General features: G+C 44.4%; 1 protein-coding gene across 5 annotated transcripts in view; it reads left to right on the forward strand.

Moving 5' to 3' along the window:
* The window catches only part of MAST4 (microtubule associated serine/threonine kinase family member 4), a 562,621-nt gene extending 537,768 nt beyond the window's left edge, over positions 1–24,853 (forward strand). For 3 of the 5 annotated variants that reach the window (XM_042987722.1, XM_042987723.1, XM_015536571.2), the window contains 5 exons: positions 6,045–6,274; positions 6,804–6,926; positions 15,865–16,001; positions 17,943–18,124; positions 18,467–24,853. In XM_042987722.1, coding sequence (XP_042843656.1) covers positions 6,045–6,274; positions 6,804–6,926; positions 15,865–16,001; positions 17,943–18,124; positions 18,467–22,347 — 4,553 coding nt within the window. In that variant the 3' untranslated portion in view covers positions 22,348–24,853. Of the gene's footprint in view, positions 1–3,545; positions 3,747–6,044; positions 6,275–6,803; positions 6,927–15,864; positions 16,002–17,942; positions 18,125–18,466 lie in introns of all 5 variants that reach the window. The other 2 variants (XM_042987724.1, XM_015536569.2) reach the window with 1 other exon arrangement.
* The last annotated feature ends 251 nt before the right edge of the window (positions 24,854–25,104 follow it).

Raw genomic sequence — 25,104 nt, forward strand, 5'->3', positions numbered from 1 at the left:
AGTGAGTGAGAAATACCAGCACAATTCAGATTGGTATTTTATGTGCATATGAGGCGCCTCCACTATAGACATGTTACCCTTCCAGTCTCTGGGTAACTGGAGTACAGAAACTCCTGAGACCTCTTTCACTGTTTGGGAGGCAGTTAAACGGATTAGGCCTCTCTCTTTTTCTTTTTTTTTCTTTAATTTTTTTTTCTCTTTTGAGAGAGAGAGGAAAAGCACGAGCCCAGGGAGGGTCAGAGAGACAGAGAGGGAGATACAGAATCTGAAGCAGGCTCCAGGCTCCCAGCTGTCAGCACAGAGCCCAACGCAGGGCTCGAATCCACAAGCCATGAGATCATGACCTGAGGTAAAGTCTGACGCTCAATCAACTGAGCCACCCAGGCGCCCCTGGATTAGGCCTCTTCTTTGAGAGCACTTTATAATGTCACTTTTGTGTAAAAGTAACCTTCCTGACAGGAGTGACAGTATCTTCACAGGTTTTTAAAAAGGCTTAATGTATCATGGATATTTTCTGGCCTTTAATCATGGAGGTGTCTTCATTAGGTGATCAAACTTGAATTTCCCTCAGACCAAGCCAAGTGCACTTAGAATATTACTTGGTTTATAACAGTTTTATGCACAGCATATCCTTCTACAGAGCAATGTTCGTGTATGCTTAAAAAAAAAAAAAATGAAACATGGATATGGCTTAGGGTTGCTGCGATAAATGTCATCATTAAGCTCTCTTCGATATGCTATATTGATAATGCTGAACGATTCCAGGAATTTTTATGAACATTTTTTTAACTAACTGAATATTCATAGTGTAACTTTTTAAAAATCATTTCAAGGAAACTCATTTTATAGGCTAGGTTTATTTCAGCCTCACTGAAAAGTTTGCCTCTGTGGAAATAATGTGGGTTGTTTTTTTTTTTTTCTTTCTCTGTCTTCCTCTAAGTTCTGTTGCCATGTAGGATAATTGCCCTTATCCTTCCTTTTTTATAAAACCAAGAGAATAGCAATGTAGAAGTAGTGTAGAAACAACCTAGGGGTCCAAAATTCTTAATTATGTTTAGTTCATCTTGATAAATCAAATGGAAGTATCTCAGTATTTTATTTTTCTCGTTACTAAGGTCTCTGTTTCCTAGTTTATTATGCTCTCAATAGAATATACTCACCTCTATTTAAATTTTTTTTTTTTTTTAATATGGTGAATCATTGGTGATCACTTAGTCTCTTTGCCCTGGTCCCCATCAGCAGTGTCGGAGGGAAATGGTATCTAAGCAGTTGATTGATTACTTTCATAATTAAAAAAAAAAAAAAAAACTGCTTAGGTCCTGCCATGCATTTTGATTAATTGATTCAAACCACCTTTCTGTCTCCCCCATATACACACTAAAAATAATCAAAGACCTTGGGGGCTGCACAGAATAGAGAGATGAACTGATTTGCTTACGGCCAAGGGTAATTAGGAAATCTGAAAACCGTGACTGTAGTAAAATTAAATTTCTTGATTTTTATATTGCTCCGCCATCAAAAAGAAAGAACCCTTGACATTTACAGAACATTAAGGTGACATTATCCACTATTGGCAGAACAGAAACGTGCACTTATATCCATTGCTCTGGAAGGAGGTGACAGAGGCAAGGGGGCAGGGATGCTAAAAAAGAACAGTACCTATTCGCACTCGGGCATTTAGGGAAGTACAATTTCATACCTCTTTCTCTTTTTTCACGATCGTGTTGCATTTGAATCGGTGAAAAGTAAAAAGTCTCGAAGTCTTAGGTGTAGTGCTCGAGTCAACCAATTATTCGTTGTGAAGAGATTCGGTTTTTCATTTGTCAGAGAGCCCATCCTACCAGATTAGCAAGGAGAAGAGTGTGTAACTTAGCCCAAAGTAAGCTTAAGGTTTCGGAGATGAGGTGTCTGAGTCACGAAGCAGTTTTTATCAAGTCCTTGAGCTGTTGATTTCTTGATTTAGAGGGAATTGAGTAGATGGAGTTAAGTGAGGTTGAGTTTGGAATATAGGAGTAGGAAGGCTGCTGATACTTCATTTAGGATTGTCTTCCTGGGTCTCATGGGTGTCACGTGGAGGTCCAGCTCTTTTCCTGTACCCACAGCGCTCTCTCAAGTCCCAAGCTTCCTTTACCGAGGACCCTGCCCATAGGGTCTCTGTCACCTCCTAGGCACAGAGGCCAAACTTGAGCTGTGAAGTTGAGTAGTGGATTCAGCAGCAGAACGGGATTGTGAATTAAGTCCTATCCAGCCTAACTATTTCCTAGGCTTTAAAATGTGCTGGTTGGTCTTTCAAAGGATCATTTATAATGGTATTAAATTCTCTGCATGGATTGTGTATCTTAAGGTGATGATAGTGTTGATGGTTTCTAAAGCACAGGGGGCTTGTAACAGCATTTAGAAGTCAAAATGAGATGAGCATCACTTTTTCCGGATGGACAAAGATAAACTGTCAGTGATTACAAAAAGAAAGAAAGAGAACTGATAGCCTGTGAAAGAGTAGGAAAAACCCAAAGTGGGTGGCTGTTCCCCTTTCCTCTGGGGGACTCCACATGTTATTTCCGCTCAGAAACGTTATTTATTCTTGGTCCGTGTGGTCACCCAGGCAGACATCACTGATTTTCCATTTTTGCATCCTCCCACGTGATTCTCTTGTGATCCTCTGCTGAGGGGAGTCCTAATTATTTTAAAACAAACAAGCAAACAAACAAAAACCCACCTTTCTGTTAAGGGCTAAGAAACTTAAAAATAAAGAAGGCGTGGCTGGCTGAGACGGGAAAGGATCTTACCGCTGGTGCAGTAACCTCAGGGCAGATCAGGAGATGATACACTGTCTAGAGAAAAAACCAGGAAGGTGCAGCAAGCCATTGTGGAATGCAGTGAGTACTGTCCTTTGTTGTCCTGGGAGGTTTGCAAGGAGACTTAGGGCATGAGAAGTCACAGGTGATGCTTGAGGCACTCTCCTGTGAGTTACATACGTGAACCTCGTGCAGTCTAGTGCAGTCCAGGAAGAGACTAGGAGATGACACAGTCCCAAGTCTACGTGAAGAAATGAGGTGATGTCCACATGTCCCAAACAGCATTACCCACATGTCCACATTATTCACAGCATTGCTAATGATGACCATTAATATCACAGGATCATTTTAGTATACACTGGGTGGTCATGGTGTTCATAAGGTGGTGTTTGCTTCAGAGCCTTCCGTGGTTGGAAGCAGTGGGGAGGAGTTGTCGCTACAAGGGTTCTAAAATCGAAATTCTGTAAAGTAGTGACTCTTGTAGTTAAGTGGAGTCATTGAGAATTAGCAGACTTAGGTACAAGGAGAATGAAACCTGGATGGATATATATGTCTTTCATCCCCTTCTCTTCCCCATCACCTTTCTCAAACCAGTCATGTGTTTTTAATGCTTGCCTGGCGCCATATGGATTGTTGAGCCACCTGGGAGTACGTTTCCCAGGTTGTTCTTCCTTCTTTCTCTCTCTTTCCCTCTTTCCACCTCTCCTTTCTGATTTCCCTGAACGTGTTTATCCCTTCTTCTTTGTACAGTTGGCAGTTTTTCAGAGCACTTGGATCAGATAAATGGACGAAGCGAGTGTGTGGACAGTACAGATAATTCCTCAAAGCCACCCAGTGAACCCGCTTCTCACATGGCTCGGCAGCGATTAGAAAGCACAGAAAAAAAGAAAATCTCGGGGAAAGTCACAAAGTCCCTTTCTGCCAGTGCTCTGTCCCTCATGATCCCAGGAGGTAGAGAGACATCTACTCGCATGAAATTGTGTGGTTTTGTGCATGTGTCCCCCTCTCCCCAGTTTGGAATGCTGATCGAGATGCAAGATTGCTAGAAGCAGTAACGGGCGGTACCCAGCGCATCTCTCCGGAGTTTCTCCCTGCGGGAGCTCCGGAGCTCCCAGACAGCATGTGTCACTGATTTCTTCTTGCTTCTTTCTGCATCAGGAGATGAGGCAGGCTTCCTTCCCACACAGCCTGATTTCTTTTGTTTGTTTTCTTTCCTTTTCTGCTCCCCCCTCCTCAAATTAAGTGGTAAATTTATCTCCTCTGAATCATTTTTCTTCCCTAGACTATGCATCATTTATGTACTTTACTGAGTTGTTTATAGCATATGTGTTGGAAAGCTAAGTACAGTTTTTCCTCTTCTAATTAATGAGGAGAGAGATATGGAGAACATAAGTTTTTCATTTCTGGGGATGCAGAGAGTCACAGACAGCCCTGAAATTTACAGATTTTCCCAACCCTGTCTGTTGAGTTATGCTTCCTCCTACTGGTAGTCATTTTCTCCCCTGTATTGGAAGCCTGGGCTTAATTATGGTTTTGTGGAATTGCAGTATTTTTATACACCTGGGCTTTGCCTCTAGAAATCACTAAGTCTACACAATTCCCCCAGAAGTGAGAAAACATACACCCTGGTGTTTGTGACTTAACACTCAAATGACAGCCCGAGAGTGGAAGTGGCAATTGAATTATATTGCAGATGGCTTGCATTTGGAGGAATACAGACCTTGTATAAAAGGAATTGTTTACAGTTTCAAAATTTCCTGTTTGTGCAGAAAGAAACTTGATACAAACAAATGCTCATTTGGGGGTATTGCTCACTCTAGCCCACTCTGTTTTCTGGGAGGCGTCCCATTCGGCACCGTAAAGTAACCATCTATCTCCCTAGTTTGAGTGACTATTCATAACTCCAAAGCAGCAGCAGTTGGAAAGGTAAGTCCACTTTTGAAAGCTGGTGAGAAAGCCCACGTCTTGGTAAGGTAGAGCAATTGTTTAATACAGGGCGATAAGGGAAACTGTCATGCCACAAAGGATGGGGACTTGGCTTTCCAGCACTTTGGATGTGTGTATGTGTTTCCACTCTGTCCAGTTCCCACTCGCATGGTTACAAGTTCCCTGCCCACCAGCATGTGTCTCTTCACTTGGCCTTGTGATCTTTAGACAAAAGGTAGCCAGTGAAAGAGTACCAAGAGTGCCACATGCAGTCCCAAAGTGAAGGAACATCGCTAGTGATCCACCTAGCTTTGTTCCACTTTGACAGACTTAAGAATCGGAAGAAATGATAGTGTGGGCACTGGCAGTTTGCTGTGGCTCCCCTGGTGCTCACTGAACCTGGTGAGTCTTCAGTAACGCTGGGCACATAGTAGCCTGCCTCTGACTGAGCTCACATTTAAACTTCAGTATCTTTAGTGGATCATTCTTTTTGTCAAACACACACACAATTTCACGTGACCAGTTAATTAAGATCCGTTTAGACTCACGTGGATGGAACAGTGATATCAACAATAAAAGCGTGTTTGCTTTTAAAACAAAAACAGAACAGAATTGGTATTGTGGTATTAAGTTTTCTTAAAATTTCTCTATTTCACCTGTATTATCTTTGAGAATCATTGTTAGAATTGTAGGTACTGTATGAAGCGGTCAGTTGTATTCATAATAATTAGGAGTGATTGTTTCATAAAGAAATTGACATTTCACTGTTGTCTTGATCAAAATCACTTGAGTACTAGTTCAGTAGTACTGTAAAAAGGAACTCTTAACTTGATGGATTGTTTTCCTAATCACGTATGTTTGAAAAGGACCATGTTAAATTTGTTGATTTGGAGCCTGAGAATCTTTTACTAGAGTCTCCTCTGTGTAAAGTCTCTTCTCTGTGTAAAGACATACTTGAAATTTGTGCATCTCTGATTTGTTTAAGGACAACAAAATATACCAACTAAAGCTATCCCAGCCAGGTAGGAACTAAGTTTTGTGTGTGTTTTAATTAGCATAGAGAATGAAGAAATTCTAACCTCACAGAATTCACTGAAAAATTAGTTGCAGTACAGACACTTTCGAAGTCTTCTTAATATCCCCTGTTTGGAAAGCCATCCTAGTTAGCAATATAAATATTTTTATATTATTTCTTGATGAGAAATGAATGGATTTATTGTGTGGCTGAGCTCCCCATCATTGCAGGGCTCATACAGTGCGGGCTGGCTGCATGGATGTTTGTGTGATCAGCATCGGCTCTAACGACTGGCTTCTGTGTTGCAGATATGTTTGCCGTTTCTCCACTGGGAAGTCCAATGTCCCCCCATTCCCTGTCCTCGGACCCTTCTTCTTCACGAGATTCTTCTCCCAGCCGAGATTCTTCAGGAGCTTCTGCCAGTCCACATCAGCCCATTGTGATCCACAGTTCAGGGAAAAACTACGGTTTTACCATCCGAGCCATCCGTGTGTATGTGGGAGACAGCGACATCTATACAGTGCACCATATTGTTTGGGTGAGATCAACAGCCTCTCATCCTTGTTACTTTTCATTCCCAGCCAAACTGGACAATGAATAAGTTGGCTGAGGCATATTTATAAGCAAACAGTTTTTCTGCTAAGCTGGCTTTTGGGACCTGTTTCATGCCCTTTCCCTTTATATGGTGGCATTGAATTGAGAAAAAACTAATAACTTCTCATAATTCTGTCCAGTTTTCATATTTGATTGTCCACTTTGCATACCAGCATGGTAGAAATTGTCAAAGATGGTCCTATTGGCACCCTTCGTTTTAATTTTTTCCTGGCCTTCTTTTATTAAAAAACAAACAAAACTAACTACCTTTCCCACTCACCTGAAATTTTGTAAGTAAGTGTCCTATTTTAGGATGATGTCAGAAAAGGAATAATAACCATGCCTTATTGATTTCCTCTTAGAAGCTTAGGATCATTTGCTAATTAACCCAGAATATTGTCCCAGAAGAAACAGTAGATGTTAAGGTTGCCATTTGTTGGCTGATCAATCTATACTCTTTTCTTGGACTTCAGAATGTTGAAGAAGGAAGTCCAGCATGCCAAGCAGGACTGAAGGCTGGGGATCTGATCACACACATCAATGGAGAACCAGTGCATGGACTTGTCCACACGGAAGTTATAGAGCTTTTGCTAAAGGTATTATCTTTTTTATGCCCATGCCACACAAGTAAAGGTCATCAGAAAGAACTGGTACCAAGAGTTCTCTACTTAAGTTCTAGAATTCTCTATGATGCATGCATAAACAGTCTTATTACTGAGGAAGTATTCAGTGGTTTAAAGTCTGATAAAAGGTGAAGAAACAGATAATATGAATTTGCTGGTTCTATATATCATGAAAAAACATGGCCTTCTATCTGCACGATCACTTCTGAATTTAACTTCTTATTCTAAATTACGAATAACAAGAGTTCTTTTTCACTTTATGAGCCTTACATAGTAAAAGCTGTTGGGAAGTCACCTATCCTAAAGATGGTTTTCTTCAGGGCCATTCAGCAAGTTTTATTCCAGTACAATGGAAGATGAAGTGGTATGAAAATGAGGTCAGATTTGAAGGTTCAGTCTGAGAGTTGGATTTCCTTTGAAAAATAGAAATGGAAATATATACACATACACTGTAGATGACAGAAGTAAGTAGCAATGGAGGAAGGGGTTCTAGTAATCATTAGGCCCTCACACAAATGATTTTGAACATAGAACATTTTCTGTTTTGAATGTAAGCTGAATAAAGCCCATGGAGTTAAGATCACAAGATGCGTGAATGTGAGTGGAGAGAGAAAATCTACACTGATCCTTCAGTTCTCTTATTTGCTGTGTCACCTGCTGACGGTAGAATATAAAGTAACAGCTCCAAATATGTCTCTTGTAAAAACAAAGACGAATTTGTACTTGATTTTAAATTTGTTCAGAAAAAGAAGTCAGTGATCAGAAATAGAGTCTCTAATTGTAAGATTATTTTACAAATCATCAGATTTATGGATGATCTCTTGCTTTTTGGGCACTGAAAGGGGCTGTAAGGGAGTTGTATACAGAGAGGTGTGAGCCATGGTTTCAGATAAACTACAGTCTGTTGAGAGACAGAACATAAATATGTACCTGCCATTTAGATAATGTACATTCAGACGCTTTTCAGAGCACTCACACTGAGCCCAGTTCCATAGTACATATTAGTAACACAGGAATGAAGGTATAGTCCTTGCCTTTGAGAAATATGGGAGATATAGGAGATGTATGGAAGCAGATGAAGTTTAACTTAGGACTGTCGCTGAGGGAGGAATGTTATACTTTTGGAGAGAATATTCTATGAGTGGGGAGAGACATCACAGAGAAATTTCATTGAATTGAAACAGGAAAGAAAATTAGAAATTTAGAAGGCACTACAAAGAAGTGGGTGTGCTAAGCCTTCCAAAAATAAGTGCAGTTAAATGACTTTTCTCCTTTTCTGTCATTCCCCAAGCTAATATGAGCGTATTCTTTAAAAGATTAGGGTTGGCTTAGGTTCTGAGAGTAGTAATAGCAGGCATATTCAGAGGTCCATTGCGAAGTAGCAGGTTGTAGGAAAGTTATTGCCACTGATTAATTCACATTATTAATTAAATTTTGGTCTTGGGCTCAAAACCAAAGTCTGTAGGGGGTGGCGCCTGACTTTGCTGTCATTCATACCTACCGGTTGATGATGCAGGGGACATCTTCCCATGTAGTTCCAGAATTTACCCAATACCTGGGATATACAGGTGGGTACGCAATAAATGTTCGTGGAATTGAGGTGAATGCTGGGGTCCTCTTTTGCTTTCTTTCCAAAAGTTACCATGGAAGGGGTCAAATACCCCACTTCTACTTTTGTTGGTCTTGACTCATGTCTTAATATGCAGGCCGTTCAGTTTGTCAGTCAGCTTGAAAGGGCTGGGGTTAGTCTATACTTTCAAGTATGGCTATTGAACAGAAAGAGTTGACACCGTGGGTACAACCTGAGGTTTTCAGTTTAGATCACCATCTGTCCCTGGTAATATTCTTTGTCCACCTGGTGTGGAACAACTCTCTCATAGTAAGAATCCAAGAAATGGGAGGCAGGGCATTGGGATCCCTTGTCTGTGAAAGTCGCCTGATAGTACTTCGGGCTTTGCAAGACAAAATTCTGGACAGGTTATAAAGACTCATGAGTCTGACCAGCAGATTCTCTCACAGTACCTGCTCCTGTGGTCCAGGGGTGCCCCATTGCTGGCTCACAGATAGACCCCTTTGTTGTTGTTGTTGTTGTTGTTGTTGTTGTTGTTGTTGTTGTTTTAAGTTTATTCACTTATTCTGAGAGAGCGTGAGATCTGGGGAGGGCCAGAGAGAGAGGGAGAGAGAATCCTGTGCTGACAGCGTGGAGCCTCACACAGGGCTTGAACCTACAGACCGTGAGATGATGACCTGAATCGAAAACAAGAGTCAGATGCTTAACTGACTGAACCACCCAGGTGCCCCTTGACCTTTTTGTGAGTAAGAGTCCAGGAAGGTTGTTTTGGATTTTTCCCTCCCTCTGTCTTCATATCCAATACACATGCCTTTGGCTCCTCCGAAGTAGGTTAGGCTCCTCCGAAGTAGGCAGACACAAGTGTTGTTTGTCTCTAAAACGCTCCTTGATCTGTTCTAGGAGCTCACCCTTTCTTTTAGATAATAAGTCTGTGTATTACAGTGAGGTTTTCTTAGTTGTTATTCATCCTGCTAGAGCTTTTTCCAGTCTTCGCATTAGCATTTAAAAGAAGGTCAAGGGATTTTCATTGGTAACATCAGCTTGGCTCTCTACCTTCTTTGTAACAGTATTATGTTACATGCAACATCGCTTCATCCACAACCTATCTTCCTATCACTTCCTGGGTCTGCTCATAAAATCAGAAGAAGAAATAATAAACTGAAGTGTATATATCTTTAGAAAATAGGCATTTGTTTATCTTGCTGAGACATTTGGTTATTTCCATAATTTATTTTATGGAGTGTTAGATATGATCGTGGATTTTAAAGCCTGCTTCTGTGAAATTTGAATGTATATTTCTCCTGAAGGTGTCTGGCAAAGTGTCTTAGCCAAATCCAATCCCATTCATATAGTTTTGTCCTCCTCTGGTTAGGGAGCACCTTGATTCCTGGATCTAGTCAGTGTGTCTCTGAAACTGTGTAAACAAGCCATATTGGAGAGCCTTAGCACCCTCCGGAGCCATGGCCTGCTCTGTCGCAGAGCCAAGCAGAGGGTCCTGCCTCTGCTTCATAAAGGAAGCACTCGAGAGGAGCGACCAATGTAATGAAACAAAAAGGATACGAGGGATTTAATTATCTTTCCAGTGAACTGTGTAATCATGCAGCTTTCTTCCAAATTTAAACAGCGGTTCTTGGACAGCGTGTAAAGGGAGTAGGATCAACACTGGGCATCCTCGTGACATCACTCGTGGAACATCAGGGTAGTGGCTATATTTTGGTATTCTCGGATACTGTTTACTTAATGTTGTTTTGTTTTTTTTTAATGTTTATTTATTTTTGAGAGAGGGCGAGCAAGCATGAGCACACAAGCGGGGCAGAGGCAGAGAGAGAGTGAGGAAGACACAGAATCCAAAGCAGGCTCCAGGCTCTGAGCTGTCAGCACAGAGCCCAACGTTGGGCTCAAACTACGAACTGTGAGATCATGACCTGAGCTGAAGTCAGGCGCTCAACCTACTGAGCCACCCAAGCACCCCTCTTGATTTCGTGTTCTATACTTGCGAACTACTTCATGAAATGTCATGGCACCTTAGGAAAAAGGTGGAAGAGCCATCGCTTGAGGCTGCTGTATATCTGTTTAGAAGTTCATATGCAGTACAATATCTTTCAGATTGCAAACGGAGTAAGCATTTTCCACATTTGACGTCTTCACATGTGGTCTCGTTTACTCTCACACCTTCCAAGCAGACCTGCTATGGGAGCACTAACTCATATCCACAGGGAAGCTTGTCCAAAGTCACTTCTCATCATAGATCTATGGAATTACAGAATCAATGTGTTTCTCCAGTTCACTTCCCCATTGGCTCTGAGAATCCCTTCCCGTGTGCTCCTTCAGCTTTGCCTCACACTGGTCCTGCCGCAAGGAGGTGATCCCCTCCTTTCTGCTTTTGGGCAGCTTTCTAAAAGAACTTTGTAAGAGCAGTGAAATCTCTGTGCACTCACTGTAGCGATGGATGGAGTCCGTATTGACGCACATGATAACATGCCCGGCTTAACCTCTCTAATCTGGAAAACTCTCAAGTAAACCAGATTGCTTTTTTGGGATAGTATTAGTTTAAATACCCAGCACATAAAAGCAGCCCTAAAACTTCATTAGTCCCTGCTTCACGAATTTCCTTTCTATGAACTCTGGGGAGCCTTTAGATGTGAAAATGGAGGCCATCAAATAGTGTCATTATGACCATCCTTACATACTCGCCAAGTCCTAAAAACGTGCAGAGCGTTGTGTTAGATACTGAAAGGTCAGTCGCACAAGAGACAACACATAAGAATATTAGGTAATAGTGCTTTACGTAGCTGAACCCCTATAATCCTCACTTGCTGTGAAGCAGGTCCTGTAAACAACATTGTTCCCATTTTACGGATGAAGAAAGCAGCAGAAATTTAACAAAGCAGCCCAAGGCTACCCGCTAGGAAGGAGCAGAAAAGAGGATTTGCACCCCACAGTGTGGCTTTGGAGCCCGTACTTGGCATGAGTCCACCAGAGTACGTGGAAAACCAGTGGCGAAACCAAGTCTACAAAGTGTTAAACATAAGGAGCCGACTGTAAATCTAGCCCACATTCTGAAGGAGAGATGGCTTTCCAGGGGGGCTGAAACAGGGGTTATCTGTTCAGGGCTGTGAAGGATGGGTGGAGAGTTAGTGTATGGGAAGGGAGTGCAGGGTGGGCTCAGCAGAACAAAGAGGGTGTGTGCAAATGCAAGGCCAAGAAAGCTCAGAGTGCTTGAGGTACACAAATCAAACTAGAGTGACTGGAGCCTGGGTTTGTATATGGGATGGAGTGTGCAGGCTGGCTGGGGCTGGATTGTGGAGGATGTGAGTCACAGCAAAGACCTAGGCCTGCAGAAAGCGTGACATTCCCCATGTGCATGTCGCAGAGAAAGGAATGTAAAAATAGTCTATCCAAGGCCAACTGAGAAGTTAACCTGGAGCCAGACTGAGAGGAAGAGATGGTTAGCCTGCGATTGTATTCAGTTCAGCCAGCTTAAAATAATTTCCCTCGCACCGTGCACAGTTTATACCAACAGTTTACAGTAAAAGTGAACAAATTGAACACTTAACAATCCGCCGGCACCATTTTTTGTTGTTGTTTTTTTAAACAAGTGCCACAGAATTTCTCTTACAAGAGTTCGCTCCTTCAGAAGAATGTATTGAGGATAAATTGACCCAGTAAGACACATTGCACTGAGTTCAGGCAGCCCTCCATGTAGCCGATGGATCCACCAGGTGGCAGGCTTTACGATTCTCACCCTATTGTGGATTAAGTTATTTTTCCCGTCATTTACCATTTGCATGATCGTTAATGCTCTCAGTGAAATATTTGCACTCTGCATCTTGAGTGTCTGTAGTTCCTCCTTAGGGAAGTTTTCTGAGTGTATAGGTCAAGCAAACTGTCCTCTGCCATATATAGAAACAAGAAAGAGAAAACTGGGTTTGGTTTTTAATAGGGGAAGGGAACATTTGTACAGAACGCAGTGATGTGCTCTGATTTAAAAACCCTGGCTGTAACTTTTCTGATGAGATTTGTTCATCATTTATTTTTATTTCCTACAACGTTTATGCTAGTTTTATATGTCTTCCGTTTCTTCTTGACAGTCTGATGCATCGCTCATTCCCTATATTGTCCAGAGCCTGGTTCCTTCGCCACCACCCGTTAAGTCTGAGCCATCTACTCTGCCAGGGGCAGGAAAGGTGGCGGACGATCAGGTCACGCCATGCCTGTGAGGAGCAGGCAGTGGGGGTGAGGGGCAGAGAGCCAGGTGTGGGCTCTTAAGACGGGCTCTGTGACCCTGAGAAAGAAGGAAACTCAGCATCCCTGAATCTGTTTTCCTCATCTATAATGAAGGGTAACAATCCATTCTCACCTCACAAGGTCGTATTAGAAAAAAAAAGACAAAAACAAAACAAAACAGCCCTCATAATTTGGTGGTGAAAGTAAAGTGACAGAATATATGGAAATAATGCTTTAATGCTCAAAATGTGCTTTAAAAAGGCTGAATGGCCTTGTTAGCCTCTTACAGATAAAGATAGAAAAACCAGTGGTGAATTATGCTAGAAAGGGTGGAATTGGATTCAGGCTCAGTGACGTGCACAGTGGGACAGCCCCAGTGGACATATGATGGCTGTCTGTGTCTACTCTGTGTATGAATGTGGAAAAGGATTGAAAGAATTGCAGTGAAAGATGAACTCCAGCCATATTTGTTACTTTTTCATTCACTTAAGGCATATAGGAGAAACTGAAATTGTAGTATGGCCTCCCTCAATTTGTGCAGAGAAGATCTCCTTCCACACAACCTCCGTTCATAGGCCTTTCATGCTTTTAAGCTGAATGTTCTGTTTAAACAAGAAATGGAATCAATCTTTGTCAGATAAGGGTTTATTTTCGAACTTTTGGCATTTGCATATAGAACGTACAGTTTGTTCTTGCAGAATATTTTTTTTCTTTTGTTCCAGTTCAAATCTTATTTATTTTTTTTTTTTTACAATTACGACATTAGGTGTGAGATTACATGTTCTTAAATACACACACAAAAAAACCTCTAAAATCATTCATAAAATACTAAACTTACACGAAAGTGGATGTAAGACATGAACAGGTCATTTCCTAAAAAAAAATAGGAATGACCAAAATAAATGAGACAATGTCAAAGAATGAAGATTAAAACTCGTTGCAATTTATTCGTATAAAATTGGTAATGTGTTTAACATTAATACTCAGTTCTGACAAACCTGTGATAAGAAAAGTCTTTATGTGCTGCCAGCAAAAGTATGTATTGACATAAACTTTCTGGAAAATAGTGTATTAGTATATACTAAGAGTCTTTAAGAGGTTTAGGGCACCTGGATGGCTCAGTCCGTTGAGCGTCCAACTCTTGATAGCATCTCAGGTCATGATCCCAGGGTCATGGGATTGAACCCTACATTAGGTTCTGCACTGGGTGTGGAGCCTACTTGGAATTCTCTGTCTCTCTCTGTCTCTCACTGTCTCTCTTTCTTTCTGTCTTTCTCTCCCTCTCCCCGCCCACACCGCCCCTCTTTCCCTTTCATGCACTTTCTCTCTCTAAAATAAAAATTAAAAAGTTTGGATAGACCCTTTGATTCACATATGTAATCTAAGGGAAATGACAGAGACTAGGACAATGATTTATGGAGGGTGATATTTATGGCAAGTCTTAAAAGAACTGAAATGTAGGAAATAATAGTAGTAGGAAAATAGTTGAATTTTGATTCACCCATCTCATGGAATATTATACAGCAAAAAAAAATTAAGTTTTTTAAAACTTTTTAATGTTTTTGAGAGAGAGAGAGAGCACTAATGGTGGGGGGTGGGGGGGTGGGGAGAGAGGGAAACACAAAACCTGAAGCAGGCTCCATGCTCCGATCTGTCAGCACAGAGCCCTGCATGGGCCTTGAACCCACAAACTATGAGAACATGACCTGAGCCAAAGTTGGATGCTTAACCAACTGAGCCACCCTGATGCCCCCAAAATTATGTTCTTAATGACTATTCAGTGATGTGGGAAAGGTTTTTCAAGTTCTATAATGAGAAATGGAAAAACAACATAAAACTAAATATTAGAGTAATTAAGATTAAAGTCGTTGACAACGTATGACTGTGTGCATGCGTAATACATACATGCCTAAAAAAAGATTAGGAAATATTCTGAAGTATTACCAGTGTTAGCTGGCAATAAGTTTCTCAATGATTTTTATTTTTACTTATACTTTACAATTTCTTCTTATAATGTCATGTATTACTTCCCAAATTGGAGCAGCGGGAGCTGGTGGTGGGGGTAGATGTTAACATTAAAACAATCAATCCCCATTGGTTTGGTCCCTGCCCCCACCATACTTAACTCCCCATCTCTTAGTACCACTTACAGCTGAATTGCTAGGCGTTTTTTGGGTATAGAACTTTTAAAAGACCCTGCTCCTTATATTTCTTATCTTTTTGAGGTAATCGGGGCCATCTGTGACTTTGAAAGGACATGTTTTTCCCCTGGTTATTAAGAAATTCAAGAAGAAGTCATTAATGCTGCAGCAAAGGGGATCAGTTCTACCATCTGCCCAGGGCGCCCCTCAGCCTAGCTTCTGACTCCACTCTTCTGTCGACCTCCAGGGCCTGCCCGGCAAGCCCTGTCCCAGCACTGAGTGAAAGTCCCAGAATTCTACCAGGAGTTACCTCCCCATACATGACCTGGTTAAAGAAAGGCTGTTTTGTACTCGCTGGCGTAAACTTCCCAGCTCTGCAAGCTGACAGGTTTTATGGTGCCAGCAAAGGAATCTTTTAAAATAATTAAAAATAAAAGTCTCTTTCAGTTTTGCTGGTCTATGATTTCTAGGTCAAAGGAAAAACACAAAAAGGAGAAAAAAGAAAAATAAATCAACCAACAACAGACAGCCCCTGGGCTCATTTATACTTAACTACATATGGATGAAGATCACTGTTGTTTATAGAGTGCTTTGCCTCTGTCATACTTGGTGCTGCAGGCTTTACAAACTCCATCCCGGGTAATCCACGCACGAGCCCCTGTGAGATAGGTGTGATTCTACTGCTGGATAGTGCAAGTATTTGAGGCACAGAGAGGAGAAGCAACCTGCTCAGGGCATAGAACTTGGATTGAACCCACGTCTGTGGAGTCCAGAGCCTGCCCTCTCAAAGAATCCGGACATTTTGCCTTCGTGTTCTGTCAGGGTGCCACTGCTTAAAAGGCTATTTAGACATGGAAGGCTCTTGTATGTATGTCCTTATGTATCTTTATTTGTTTTTGAACGTGCTTTCCCACTTCTGGTCCCGTGTGCTCCCAGATTTTCCCTTTAATAGCACCCCATTTTTTTTTTATAGAGTGGAAATAAGGTCTCAATCACCACCACCCCATTTGAAAACACGTCCATCAAAACGGGACCAGCCAGGAGAAACAGCTGTAAGAGCCGGATGGTGAGGCGGAGCAAGAAATCTAAGAAGAAAGAAAGTCTAGAAAGGTTAGTTAAAGCAGGATTTTTGTGGGGTTTTAATATGCCCATGTTGGACCAAAGTTACTCCTTAATTTAAACAATTATATATGGGAAAGACTCATTTTTCTGTGAGAAATTTGGTGCTGTGGTTCAAATACTAATACATTAAAGTTCACATTCATAACAGCATTTTTCACAGTGAAAAGATTTCCATAGTTAGATCGCAGAAGAATTCAGATTGCATTTTTTTTTTTCCTGTATGAGTACCATGACCAGTGCTTTGCTGTTTGTTGGATTTCAGGTGAGTTGAATGTGAGGCCCCAGGCCTTCAGGCAGTTTTTAGCATTAAATGTACACTCAGTAATGTCTTTTACATTATCTGAGAACAAACGATTGCTTTTTTTTTTTTTTAACAATTGTTATTTTTTTAAATGCCAGATACTCTAAAATAACTATATCTAAAAAGCATCCACATAAGCTTAAAAATAAAGGTTTTTGCTTTACTGACTGCAGATGTAACTGGCTTACACATTTGCGATCTGGGAGGCGCTGCGAGTCCTTTTGTACTCTCTGCAGACGCCGGCAAGATGCGTGTGTGTGTTTCTGGTGGGGACATTTCTTGCCAGGCACCTGTCTGGATGGGCTCCCCATGTGACACCACAGCAGCATCCCCATTTGGCCTGCTTGGATCTAATGTGTCTGATTGTAGTAAGAGGGGTTTTGATGACAGAAATGTGGAGAAAGAAGCAAATGAAAAAGGGGTGCTTATTCACTCCAGGAAAGACAAAGTCCTGCAAGAAAGGAAATGGAATGATGCTTCGCATGGCCTAGCTGTGAACAGTGTTTAGAATATAAAAGAAACGCTCCGCCTCTTTTCTAACTGAAAGTTTTGTTTTAGCTCTAGAGGGAGGCATAGAAAAGGGGGAAGTGTATTTGGTCAGAAGGTGGAAGGGGGTTGTGTAAGAGCCTAACTCTCATCTTCTGTCCTAGGAAATCAGTAGATCGTTTCTAAAATTGAAAAACGAAAACTTAACGAGATAACTTAGCAATATGCAGACAAATAGGAGAAGTAGCTAAAGGAGTAGAAAGCGGTTTCTCTGGGGAGTGGGCCAAGGGCCGAGCAGGGGAGTTGCTGTCTGTCATTAGGAACTTGATAAAATGATTTCATTGTTTAACCCAAGTACATTTATTGCATTTATTAAACTCAAATAAAGCACACACACGAATTCTGAGGTGTGGTCTTTTATATTAATGACTGATTCATACACTTTTCTTAAAGTGTGCTTTAGATTTTGATTGTGCTTTAAGTTAAACAGAACACACTGTTTCAAAGGGGTGTAGCAGCATGTAAACCTTTGCTTAAGCTCACTGGCGGGGAGTGAGGCTTGCCTGACCTTAAAGGTGAAAGAGCTCTCTACAGCCATGTGTACTTCTAAGTCATCAGAAGTTTTTTTTTCCCCCCTTTAAGATAAGCTTGTTGAGCACTAAATACTCACTTGCTTCTGCTGCAGCTATATAGTGTGTGGTGCCCTGCTGATATGATAAGCTTCAGTTCACCTTTGTCGCTTTTTCTATGTAAATGTACCGCCTACATGGTCATTAGGAATATTCAAGAACCCACAGTGGAATAAGCACAGCAAACAGCTGTGGGTACAAAACACCCTCTTCATAACCCTGACAGATAAATAAATGAATATATATTTCCTATGTTTTCTATTCTTCCTATTTTGTCGCTTCTTCTTAAAGTATTCGGAATTAAGAGAGCTTCCGTTGTACATTAGCAAAGACCCTTCTTTTCTGAGTCATAAGGTTGTTAATATGGGAGTGGGAACCTACACCTTAGTGTGGGGTCTGACACCGTGTCGCTGTGCTGGCACAGAGGTGTGAAACTGAGTACACCCACATTGTGGGGAGACAGAGGGGCCCTCTATGTAGAATCTGATTCCTTTGCTTTTATTTCCGCTCTAGGAGGAGATCCCTTTTTAAAAAACTAGCCAAGCAGCCTTCTCCTTTACTCCACACCAGCCGAAGCTTCTCCTGTTTGAACCGGTCCCTGTCATCAGGGGAGAGCCTCCCAGGCTCCCCAACGCACAGCTTGTCTCCCCGGTCCCCCACGCCCAGCTATCGCTCCACCCCTGACTTCCCATCAGGTGAGTGAGTCTTCTGGCCCAGACAGTAGGGGAGAGGTCGGAGGAGGTCAGAGTCACTATCCGAGCTCCTGAGGGATGGGAGGCTTATTCCAGCGTAATGAAAGAAGGTGTAAATGAAAGGATAGTCATAAGATACGTCTATTTAGACCATTAAGGCAGGAAATACGGGGTTGAACCCTGATGTGGGGGGAGGTTTACCTGAAAAGCATTTTTTCAATAGAGTTAGATGCTAAGACAATTTGCTGACCTTGATCTGACCCGACCTACAACCATTTGGGTTGGAAGCATGGAAAGAAAAGGGATGGAGTCCTTTGCTCATGGCTTTTTGTTTCCCACCCCCAGGTACTAACTCCTCTCAGAGCAGCTCCCCAAGCTCTAGTGCTCCCAATTCCCCAGCGGGGTCAGGACACATCCGGCCCAGCACCCTACATGGTCTGGCCCCCAAACTCAGCGGACAGCGCTACCGTTCTGGAAGGCGGAAGTCGGCTGGCAGCATCCCCCTCTCCCCACTGGCCCGGACCCCCTCTCCAACACCACAGCCCACCTCCCCTCAGCGGTCACCATCCCCTCTGTTGGGACACTCTCTTGGCAATTCCAAGATCGCTCAAGCTTTTCCCAGCAAAATGCACTCCCCTCCCACCATCGTCAGGCATATCGTGAGGCCCAAGAGTGCAGAGCCCCCGAGGTCCCCACTGCTCAAGCGCGTGCAGTCAGAGGAGAAGTTGTCTCCCTCCTATGGAAGCGACAAGAAGCACCTGTGTTCCCGCAAACACAGCCTGGAGGTGACCCAGGAGGAGGTGCCGAGGGAACAGCCTCCGCGGGAAGTGACCTTGCAGAGCCTGGAGGAGAATGTGTGTGACGCCCCTTCCCTGAGCCGCGCCAGGCCTGTGGAGCAAGGCTGCCTGAAGCGTCCTGTCTCCCGGAAGCTGGGGAGACAGGAGTCTGTGGATGAACTGGACCGAGAGAAGCTCAAGGCCAAGGTGGTGGTGAAGAAGCCAGATGGTCTCCCAGAGAAACAAGAACCCCACCAGAAATCCCATGGACTTGGGAGTGATTTAGAAAACCTCTCTACTTTTAGGCTGGAAGAGAGAGAGAAGAAAATCTATCCAAAGGCTTTAGAAAGGTCAAATCATTTTGATAACAAAGTGGCCTTGCACGAGGCCCCATCCGTGGGCAGCCTGCTGAAAGGGGCTCTTCACAAGCAGGCCAGCATTCGGGCCAGCGAGGGAGTGACCTTGGAAGGGGCAGCGGCTGGCCATGGCCCGGCACCTGGGGACCACAGCCAGGGCATCTGTGACTTCAAGCACACCTCTGCTCCTGGCACCCTCCAGGACACTCTCTGCCACTCGGCTGATAGGTCCAGCTCTGGGAAGGGTGAAAACACGGAGAAGGCCTCCCAGGCCAAGGAGTGTCTCCGATGTGAGAAGTTAGACAGCAAACTGGCCAACATCGATTACCTCCGAAAGAAAATGTCACTTGAAGACAAAGATGACGGCCTGTGCACTGTGCTCAAGCCCAAGATGACGTCTAGTGCCCACGAAAGCCTGCCCGGGAACCCCGTCCGGTCCATGGGTGGACAGCAGGAGGCCCCAGTGGCCTCTGAGAGCCGAGCATTCATGAGCAGTGCCCACACGGCTCAGATCAGCACTGTCTCCTTTGTCCCTCTCAAGGCACTAGCTGGGCGGGTGGACGGTGGAGTAGAGAAGCCGGGCTTGGTTGCTCCTGAGTCACCCGTCCGGAAAAGCCCTTCTGAGTATAAACTGGAAGGTAGGTCTGTGTCCTGCCTGAAGCCAATTGAGGGCACTTTGGATATTGCTCTCCTGTCTGGACCTCAGGCCTCCAAGACAGAGCTGCCTTCCCCGGAGCCTGCACAGAGCCCCAGCCCGGCCAGTGATGTGAGGCCCTCTGTGCCACCGGCTCTCCCCAGCACCGGGGGCAAGAAGGGTGAGACGGCGGGTCAGAGGGAGCCTTCCCCTGCTGGCTTCAGGATTAATAAGTCCTACCTGCTGGAGCCCCGGTTCCCACCCCCCAGTCGGGGTCTCCAGAATTCACCAGCAGCTCCCGTGCCTTGCTCTGACCCAGAGCTAAAGCGGGATAGGAAAGCTTCCCATGCAGCCAAGAGCACAGTGACGGTCATGGAAAGCGATCCCCAGCGGAGAGAGGGGGGCCCCAGCAAACACCAAAACCATAGCCCTGACACCAAACTCCTCCCCTCCCTGGGGTTGAACCCCCACAGCGCGGACCCATCCAGGTCACGCAGCCTGCTGCTGCCTGAAGGTACCGCCTCAAGAGAGAAGCCGAGTGGGAGGGAATCCTCTGAAAGGGGCCCTTCCACGGCCAGAAGCGAGCGGTCCGCTGTGAGACCTGACTCCCACAGGGATACCTCTGTGGAGTTGTATCCTCCAGAAGCTGCTAAAACCAGTGACAATTCCAGAAATCTCCCCTCTGGGGAAAGGACCCGTCCAGATTCCTACACTCAGACCCAAGCCCTGGAGAGAGCATGGGTACCTTGTGGGAAAACAAACCACAGAGATGGCCGAGATGAGGTGAGGCCCCTGGCGAGGGAGGACTCCTCTTTGAAGTCAGCAGGGACTCCTCGTGAGAGGGAGCTGGGCAGAGGAAGAGGTGGCCCGGAACCCCAGCTAGAAGCTCCTCCCAGCCGGTGGTCCCTGCAGCCACCGGGCACTGAACGTGGGAAGGGAGCCCAGCTCTCTGCTTTCCCATCCTTGCCGAAAGACGGTCCCAAGGAACCGGAAAGGAAAGAACAGCCTCTACAGAAGCACGTCAGCAGCAGCTCTCAGCCCCCGCTGGTGACCAAAGAACTGCCCAGCCTGGCCACTCAGCAGCACTGCAGCTCCCCAAGCCACTCCTCAGGCAGAGAGCCGGGGGGCAAGCCCTGTACTACAGAGCCCAGCCTGGGCCTCCAGGGCCCTCCCAGGCCCGCTGCAGTGCATGGTGAAAGCAGCAGCCCCAAGTCTGGGCCTGGCCCCGACTCCAGCCCCGCAAAGTCTAAGCACCCTGACAAGGCCCTCTCCTCCCAGAAGCCAAGCGTTGGGCCTGCAGCAGGCAGAGAGGCTGCGGCCCAGCCGCAGGTCAGCCCCAGCCGAGAGGGGAAGGACAGCAGTAAGGGTGTGCTGGAGGCCTTCCCTGCCCTCCCAGGCTCCCAGAACACAGCCACCAATGCGATTAGCCAGGGAGGAAGTGGACCCTCAGTTCCGCTGCTCACCGAAGGGGGTCCTCTAGACCCTAAGCTAAAAGCCACCAGTGGCAGGCGGTCCCCAGAGGCACCAGAGAAGCCCACTCATCTGCCGCAGCAAGGACACCCAGGAGGGGGTGAATCGGCGGACCAGAAAGTTGCCCCTGTCAGTGAAAAGCAAAACGTGTCTCCAAAGCACCCCAAACCATCCACTGTGAAAGATTGCCCCGCTGTGTGCAGACAGACAGACAGGAGTCCAAGTTCACAGGCTGCCACCGCCACGGACAGGAAGTCTGAGGGGAAGAAATGCACTGAAGCACTTTACGTTCCAGCAGACGGCGGGAAGCTTGAGGCCAGCCTTTCCCCGGCACCCGGCGAGGCCCGGCCAAAAGGCCCAGAGAGGCCGGCAGCTGCTGTCGGGAAAGGCTTGCCAGAGGCCAAGGGGAAAGTGCTGAGTCCCCAGAAGCCGCTGACTGAGGCAGGCAAGCCCAGCGGCATGAAACGGTCGCCCTCGGCCACCGGACAGAGTTCTTTTCGATCCACTGCCCTCCCAGAAAAGTCTCTGAGCTCCTCCTCCAGCTTTCCTGAGGCCAGACCCGGGGCTCGAGAGGCTGCTGCAGCTAGCGGTGACGAGTCTTTGGCCAAGACCAGCGGGGCTGCGGCTAAGACCCTGCCCGGGGGCGATGGCAGAACCCACATGACAAAGAGTGACTCTCTGCCATCCTTTCGGAGCTCCACCGTCACCCTGGAATTGCACCACCCCAGCCCGCCTGTGGCAGGGGGAGCCGGCCACCGGGACAGGGCCCTGTCGGTATCTGCCACCACAGGAGAAACCAAAGGCAAAGAGCCTGTCGCAGCCCCGCCCTCTCAGACTAGGAAACAGAGCGTGGGCAGAGAAGTGACCAAGGCATCCCCAGCTCCAAACCCTGACCGGCCCATCGCCCTTTCTTCTGAGAAGGACTTTGTGGTGCGGCAGAGGCGGGGGAAAGAGAGTTTGCGTAGCAGCCCGCACAAAAAGGCCTCGTAACGGGGCAGGCCCCAGGCCGGACTGGGGAGACCCGACCTGAATGTGTACCTGAGTCTTGACTACCTTGTGAAGCCAGCACTGTGTGGGAACGCCCGCCGGGCAGAGCCTGGAGCCCCTAGGCAGAGGGGGAGAGGGAGAGAGAGACAGAAAGAGGGGACCTTCTTCCAATTGCCTTCCCAATTGTAACCCATAACACTGTTACCAGAGAGGGTTTGTACGAAAAACGAAAACAACAACAATAAAGAAACACCTTTACAGTGGAGGGTTGTTGAGGATAAAGATTTTCTCTGTAAATACCTAGCAATGTGTTTGGTTTGGGATGTAGAGTGATACCTTGCTGCTGATGGCGTTGTTTACCACAGCTTTTTCTTTTCTTCTCTTTTCTTTTTTTTTCCAGTAGGATTTTTGCTTTACCACTTATCATCACATAGTAATGAAGCAAAATGGTTAAAACCGGGTGTATGTAAAAGTATGGATACACTCATACTCGTGTGTATATACACATCCACCCACATGTTTTGGTCTATGGTTTCAGAGAATATTTCAAGACTACATTTTCCTAAGTTAAAACATTCTGAGTAGAGTTCAAGATGAAAGAAAGCCCTAAATACAGTAGATGGTGAGTTTGTGTGTGTCTTTTTCACCCAAGATTTTGAGAGTACTGTATCTGCCTACCTAGATTTCCAGATCTTAAAGCAAGAACTACTCTAATCACTGCATTTGGACTCTTCCTCCATTAGGAATGGCCGGAACAAGCAGAGCTAACCATATTCATGTCACAGTCATCGCAGTGGACACTTGATCTTGGGTCCAACTGTCTGAAAGGCCAGTTATCCTTGTCTGTGGGTATATATGTCGGGTCTTCACCCTGGGTGTAGTGGAGGCTATAAACACACGTCAGCTTTATTTCTCTCACTTTCCCTTCTTTTCACGCTCTTAAACTCAGGCCTTGATGCTATGAGTCACTAGTCCAAGAAGCACACATTTTGTAGTAGTCTTGTGCCAGCCCTGCTCTTGAACAAAAAGGAAAATTACTGGCCACACGCAGATCTAATAGTACTTAAATTGAGTAATAAGCATCAGGCATTGGAAGAGGTTTTAAATTTGCATTTTTGAGAGAAAGGGGGGTGGATTTTGGCATCATAGCATATATATTAATGAATAATCAGGACATCAGATACATTTTAATACATAGCTGGGGCCTTATGTTGTAGATGAAGCTTGCTGTTTTTAGCAAGTTCCTGGGTTTCACATTCATTTCTGATGCATCGAGTAGCTCCATACATTTCATAACATGATCTCTTTATTTGTATGCAAAAAAAAATACCGTATTAATAAAGAGCAGCGTTTTTTAACAAAAAAGACTTGGTGGAGCTATTTGGTGCTTGAATGTGACTGTCCTTTTTACTTTTGCTAAGCCTTATTTAAATTTTGTATACCATGGAATATGTAGACTTCGTCAAATCATTTTAGTGCTGAGGGGGTTTTTGTTTGTTTTTGTTGCAGTTGTCCTGGAGGCTTGTTTTGTATTGTAAGACGGCACTTGCTGACCTAAGTACTAAGGCACTAAGAGAAAATACACACAGATAAGTATTTATAAGATGTTTGGGATCCATAGCAGGATTTTCTGTTTTGTTTTTCAAGAGGGAAAACAATTACCAATAAATACAAATTCAGCACCCAAACCCCCTCGGATGTCTTAGTATCTAAATCATTCATCTAAAGCACAGCCTGTGGATTGTAAATTATTTAGCAGGGCTGTAAACCCTGCTCCAAAAACAAAGGCATCACTTAACTGACTGCTGGGTTGTCCTTCCTTGTAAAATGAGTTGGCAAACAGAACAAAAAGTCCCCCCACCTTGCCCCTGTTTTCCGCCCCCCGCCCCCGTGTAGTTTTAGCCATTCCCCATCACTACGTTGTGAAATGGTAGAAGAAACGCATATTTTAGAAGAACTTAAATGGGTTTCCAAAGTGGTCTCAACATTTATAATTCATATCTGTGTTTGGCAGTTGTCATAACCCAATCATCTGTACTCAGACATCACGACAGGTGTGTCGGGGAGGGAGTTCATGGTTTACAGCCTTTGCTTTTTAACTGTCCAGTTTCCTTTAAAGCACAACTAGCTGCTTGTTTACAAATGATATTTTTATGTATATTTTGTATAGTGTATTATCATTTTGGCCAAATATGTTTTTGCATTTTGGATGGGTAAAGAGTACTTAAGGTTGCATTCATGTAATACCTGTCTGTTGTTGTAAACCTCTCCAATCAGCTGGTAGAAATTCTCCTGTGTTCTATTTGGTCAGTCTCCTGTGATTGTAAGATGTGCTCCTTGGTAGTACTCCCAGCTGTAGATTTACCAGCTTAAAAGTTTGTTAGGATCTGTGCAATAAAGTGTTTGCAGTCTTATTTTCTCTAAGAAATTCCCTATGGATGTCATAATTGTTGTATATTGAACAAATATTTATACTTATGCAGTTGCATAACATTGAAATAAAAATTTAGCATGAAAAGATAATGACTAATGTTTTTCTTATAAAGTGTTACTGAATATTATTGTGTATTATGGGAAGCATGGGTTTTTTGCAGGTTGCTTTTTGTTAATTGGACTGGTTTGCTTTTTTTTTTTTTTTTTTTTTTAGCTTACACAAACATGTTCTATTCTTGAAGATTAAGCCTCCCTATAATGCCTTCCTACGTTTTGTACCAACCTTATTCCTTGGCCGCAGAAGTTACCAGCTTCCACACCAAGGTC

Source organism: Panthera tigris, chromosome A1, assembly GCF_018350195.1.
Source record: "Panthera tigris isolate Pti1 chromosome A1, P.tigris_Pti1_mat1.1, whole genome shotgun sequence".
Classification (NCBI taxonomy): domain Eukaryota; kingdom Metazoa; phylum Chordata; class Mammalia; order Carnivora; family Felidae; genus Panthera; species Panthera tigris.